General features: G+C 35.9%; 1 protein-coding gene across 1 annotated transcript in view; it reads right to left on the bottom strand.

Moving 5' to 3' along the window:
• Positions 1–2,304: 2,304 nt before the first annotated feature.
• The window catches only part of plpp4 (phospholipid phosphatase 4), a gene marked incomplete at both ends in the record, with an annotated part of 135,357 nt that continues 131,316 nt past the window's right edge, over positions 2,305–6,345 (bottom strand). The window contains one exon of the mRNA XM_081351706.1: positions 2,305–2,516. Within this exon, the coding sequence (XP_081207832.1) occupies positions 2,305–2,516 (212 nt within the window). The remainder of the gene's footprint in view (positions 2,517–6,345) is intronic.

Raw genomic sequence — 6,345 nt, 5'->3', positions numbered from 1 at the left:
CGGTTTCCCCCACAATCCAAAGGCATGCAACATACTGTAGATGAATTGGAGATGTTAAAATGTCTTTATGTGTGATTGTGAGTGCAAATGTGTGTGTGTGTGTGTGTGTGTGTGTGTGTGTGTGTGTGTGTGTGTGTCCTGTGATGGACTGGCCATCTGTCCATGGTGTTTCCCTGCCTGTGGTGCTGGGATAGACTCCAGCATCCCTACAGAGGATGAGCAGTTTGGAGAATGGATGGATAAAGATAATAAAACAAACAAACAAAAATGGAACAGATAATGGAACAGGTGAAGATCAAACAGTGGAATAGTTTGATTGGATTGAGAAAACAATACAAGGAGAAAATAAGACAAAAGCTGAAAATGTACTTTGCTAATGTGCACAGTGGCAAAACCATGGTACAGTGGTCGGGCACTAATACCATGGTATTTTATGATTACAGTATTCGGTACCACTTTATTTTACAGTGTACTTGTTGGGTATGTTACATGTACTTACCATTGTATTAACAGTAAATTATACATAATTACATGCAACTAACCCTCAACCAAATCCTAATCCTTCCCTAACGCTATAGTAAGTACATGTAGTTCATTATTATTACTCAGTACTTAAATGTATAATTACACTGTAACAATGACACCTTAAAATAAAGTGTAACCCAATATTCATATACCATGGTATTTACAAGGTACTTAAATAAAAAAAAAAAACCCTCGGTATTAACATGGCAATGCGTTCAAAAACTGTATTAGTTGTATGCCAGTTGCAAGTGTAAGTGGTTTTAAAGATAAAAAGGAAGCATTTTGAAACAGCGTAGGTTGAAGGGCACAAAAAGAAGAACCTTTAAGCTACAGAAAATTAAAAATAAAGTGTCTGAGACTGTCAATGTCAAGGGCCGAAGATCTCTGGAAGCTCAAGTGTAGCAGGTCGATATTTATCGGCAGGTTTTACAACATAATGCGAATAAAAATACAACAGAGTAGCAGAGACGCAGTTTGTGAAGTCAGTAAAGACGCATTATGGGTATGTTATATCTACACTTTTATAACATATGTTGACGAGTCACGGCTTGATTTGCATCAACAATTTGAGTCTGTCTACACTGGAATTATAGTAATAATGTTGCAGCTTCATATACAAATGGTTAGAAACTTTTATAACAAATTAATTATTTGTTATATATTTAGACTCCTGACCAGTACATCAGAGACATATGCTATATGGCAGTGGTTTGTTTTGGTGGGGGAACAGGATTCAGAACCTCATATAGCATGTGTGGTCACAGATGAACTTTTATTTGCTTGTTGCAAGGGCTTCCAGCCTGGCTCTTTCAATCAGAGTTTGGAATCAGAGCTATTCTTTTTCTAATAAATAATTTAACATTTTAATAATTGCAATGGGACTCATTCAATCAAAAAATTCGATTTTTTTTTTATAGGGTTGGGGTTAGCTTGGGCTAGGTACAATGATTATATTAAATGGGATTAAGATGGCAATCTGATAGCTGGGCATTGAATTATTACCAAATTCTTACACCATGATATTTACTTACAACTTCTAAAACATTCAGTGACCAAAACCTATGGTTTGATCATAGTAATATATGTCCAAATAGTGAGTCTGTTCTTGCATCTAATTCCTCTGTGCCTGGCACACGGTACATGGCAAAGCTACAGAACATGGCACAGTTTTACACGAGCCGCTAACATGCATGCACACCTGCTACTGAATAAACACAAAACAATATGAAGGAAACCAGTGCAAATAATGAATTGATGAGTTGGGATTCCAATCCGAGGATAGAGATTTATGAATGAAACCTTTTTTTTAGAATAAGAATCTCTCAAAGAACCAATATGCTATGTGGATCATAGGCAGCCCTTACAAAAAGTCTCAGATGGTTATACAAGAGATACCTCAGCATATTGTTTAATGGCACTGAATGATTACCATTTGTATCTATCATGGTACTCTTTATTACTTGCCATGGTACTTTTTCGTTAGAGAGAGATTCTTGCACCAGGTTCCAACTTGCCAATACTTATAGTCAGTGATCAAATAAAGTGTAACAGATCTGAGAGCAGCAGCTGTAACTCTGCTTAATGATTGGAGGATGAAGAAGAAGAAGAAGAAGAAGAAGAAGAAGAAGAAGAAGAAGAAAAAGAAGAAGTAGAAAAGAAACTACATGAAATGGGATGGTCCAATTCATTGGAATGTGCAAGTGTCAGTCAAGTGTGGTTCATACCACGTCGGTGTGGTAGGGGGTCAGAGGATTGTGAGCCTCGGTGGGCCTCTATTAGTCATACTGGTCCCTCGGTCATGCCCTCCAGAGGCAGGCTGGTGGCATTATCAGTGGGCAGAGGTTGATCCTGGGAGGTTGGCATGTTGTGGGCGGTCGCTACAGCCAGACTAGCGTATGGCAGGTGGCAGTCTGTGTGGAGGAAGGGTGGGTAGTGCTGCCGATAACAGATGTAGGCAAAGAAGAGGCCGATCACTCCCCCGACAAATGCATCTGTGAGGGACAATTCAAGGTTCACAAAGTAAGACACAGTCACAATAAATCTCATCCATCCTTACAGCTAGCTTTCGAACTGTCTGCCAGTCTTAAACATCATATGTTTTAATTCTTTTATTGTCATTCCCATGAATAATTACAAACAAAAACAAAAAGACGATAGACTGTATTTTATAAGATTTTACAACATTTTAAAAGAATGTTTTGCTACTGACCTAAGATTCTGCAGCAAACACAATTCACTAAATGGTTTCTGACATTTAATGCCACCCTAAGAGGAAGCCGTTAAGCACCGCCATTAAAAAGAGCTGCAGTGCGCACTGACACACAACCTGCGTATATAAACACCACACAGCTATTTAATTCCCAAAAAGTTCAGTCTAAAATAAAATCAAATGACTGAAACATAATTTTGAGGATGGACTGAACAATTGCCCCTGGAACAAACCCACACTCATTAAAGGATTAGTTCACTTCAAAATGGAATTTTTTCCTCATTTACTCACCCTCAATTTGTTTCACACCTGTATGAATTTCTTTCTTCTGCTGAACACAAAAGAATGTCGGTAACCAAACAGTTGAATGGACCCCTTTGACTTCCATGGTATTTTTTGTCCTACTATCAAAATAAATTGGGTCCATCAACTGTCTGGTTATCGACATTCTTCAAAATATCTTCCTTTGTGTTTAGCAGGAGGAAGAAATTCATACAGGTGTGAAACAAATTGAGGGTGAGTAAATGAGGACAGAATTTTCATTTTGAAGTGAACTAATCCTTTAAATCACTATGCTAGAGGGCAAGCTTGTATTTACTTGGACCAGATTGGACCCATCGAGTTTAATGGTCCATGCCACTATTGTTCAGATTAGTTCTGTTCTACTACCCAGCAGGCCCTAGGGGATAGGTCCATATAGTCACACAAATAAGTATCCGCTTGCAGTTGTTTGACTGATATGAAGAGTCTATATGAGGTGACGAGTAAATAAATATAAATAAATGGTAACACTTTACTTGAAGTGGTGTGCATTAGACTGACATGACACCTTCATAATCATGACATGACACATGTCATGAGTATGAAGGTGGTTTTATGCATGTTAATGACAATTGTCATTAAGTGCCATTCGCTCAATTATGACATTTTTTATGCAAATAAGACATTGTTTGAGATGTCTTTGTTATGACAACTTGACATAAACCAATACATCATAACCTGTCATAAATGTGTCATAAACATGACATAGCAGATTAAACATCAAACTTAAGAAAGTACTTATAGCTTTATGGGTTCACATTACATTATATTTCTGACCACCTTTTTTTCCAGTGGTAGAAATTGAATTTGTCATTAAAATATCATTAAGTGTTACTGTCAAATTATTTTATAACTAATACTGGAATACTGGAAAAAAGAGTGGTCAAAATATATTCATGACACAGTTATAATGGCCTCATGACAGACCGGGTCAAAACCAACCACATGACAGTTTAATGTAATGTTAACCCCACCCAGGTAGTGTAACCACTGTTCCTTCAACTTTGAACCTGCGAACTATGCTTCCAACAGTGTCTCTAGGAACATGTTGTGCCTTCGCTATCTTTTTGTATCCTGTTCCTTGTTTGTGAAGGGCGATGATATCTTCTCTTAACTTTTGGGACCATTCTTATTTCTAACATGCAGTCAAACGTGACACTCAACAAACCTAGCCAGTTCAGGTATTTCATGTTCATTAGTTGAATCAGGTGTGCTTGAGACAACACCTGTTTTGCAGACTTGTGCTGTTGTGAGAAATTCTATTCAGGGGGTTGAATAATTTTGAGACTGCATTGAGTCATTAAAAGCTGCATTTTCAGTTGGATTTTGGGATTTCAATTACTTTTGTGAAAGTCGGTACATTTAACCAATAAACCTCATTCAGCTACAACAGAGTGGTTTCTAGACACTCTACACCGTAGAAGGGATGTGATTGATGGATGTCTCTTATTGAAAATGTATGGCCCATAATGAGAAGGAGAATCAAACAATGATGACCACGAACTGTTGAGCAGCTGTCTTGTATAAAATTCCTCTTGAAAAACTTGTGTTGCATCCAAAATTTGTTTATATTTACCAAATACATTTAAGTTGGTCATTGAAAACTTTGAAAATCTTTCTTTGTAATCACAGATTCTTAATGCATTTTACAAAATGTCCCAACTTTTCTGGATTCTGGGGTAGTAAATGACTTGTAAAGATGTGTAAATAGGATGAATTCAGGATTTTTCCAGGTTTTGTCCATTTTTCAGGACACTTTTTGCCATTGAGACGACTTGTAAAAAGTCAAGTCAAGTCAAGTCATCCTCATTTATATAACGCTTTTAACAATGTAGATTGTTTCAAAGCAGCTTTACAGAGATAAACGTATAATTTAAGGTAATAGAGATTGTTTTGGTTTTATAGTGGTTCTTTAATAAAGTTATTTTCCAGCTAAAGTTAGTTTTGATTGACTCGCTTCCATCGCAACGATCATTTGTTATTAAATTTGGGGCCGCTAAGACGACACCATTCTCTCTACATAGACTTTAACCGCGAACCTGTGAGAAACGCAGATGGCGGTCACATGCGCATTAAGAATTGGTTCTATAGTTATGTGCGTTTGAATATATGTGCGCAGGTTTGGAATTTCCTACAGACCCAGCCTTAACAAAGTACTGGTCTTTCCTTATAAATTTTGATATAGAATTTTATTTTATTTTGACACTTCGGGGTAGGTACGCGAAACGAATTTTCCCGACAAGACTTAATCTGTAGAGTGGTAAAGGGATCCTCCAAAAAGTGTCTTAATATGTACTAAATGATTAGTAAACACTCTACAATCTACAAATAATGAATAGTTTCAATTTTAGATTGTGTAAAAACATGAACAAATAATGAATAAATGAAAAAAAATAAAAATACACACCACAACAAATGAACAACAAACGTATGACTTTTACAGACTGTGGTTATGAGTTACTGAATAATATGTTAACATGAATAGTGTGTGAAGTGCTCAAAATGACCAATTAAACTATTTTTTCGCAACGTGTAAATTAGGTAAAAAAGTGCATTAGGTAATAAATGAATCGAAGTTTAATGAGATTTGTTACCATTTTATTTACATTAAATCATGATCTGTTAATCATTATGTAACATTTAATAAGTTCATTAGTTAACATTAACAAGCACATTATCTCATATTTCTATGTGTAAATATAATTACTAACTAATGATCTATTAAGCATTATATAATGTTTGTTAATGATTCATTAATAAAAGTTATTATACAGCGTTACCAAAATAAATATATATGTTGTGTTAAAACGCATATTTAGAGTTTAGCAACATAAAATCAAGGACATACACACTTTTCTGGAGATAATTAACAGGGCTAGCTGCATATATGCAGGAAAACGGTCATTTCTGCTGTCATTCATTTCAAGGATTTCACTTTTTTTTATTGTTGTAGTTACTTTTCAAAATGCCATGTTCACACTGTTCTCTCTGAAAATGCTAGAACGACACGCATGAATAGTTCATCCAGAAATGAAAAGGACTTCTATTCTTCTGTGGAGCACAAAAAGAGTTATTGTTCACAATAAAAGTGAATGGGTGGAATGCTGTGGAGCTCTAAGGTGGCAAAAAGCCCTGAGAATGTATTTTAAAATTACTCCTTATGTGCATGTATTTTAAGTCTTCTAAAGTCATGTGCAGTTTATTCACAAAATAAACAAAGACTTGACTTGAGCATGAACAGGAGATAAATTCACCAACAGCGGTAATACAAAAACAAAGCTTTACAAGAG

The sequence above is a fragment of the Scardinius erythrophthalmus genome (genome assembly GCF_964197995.2).
Source record: "Scardinius erythrophthalmus genome assembly, chromosome: 21".
NCBI lineage: Eukaryota > Metazoa > Chordata > Actinopteri > Cypriniformes > Leuciscidae > Scardinius > Scardinius erythrophthalmus.
This window is presented reverse-complemented; position numbering and strand designations above follow the sequence as displayed.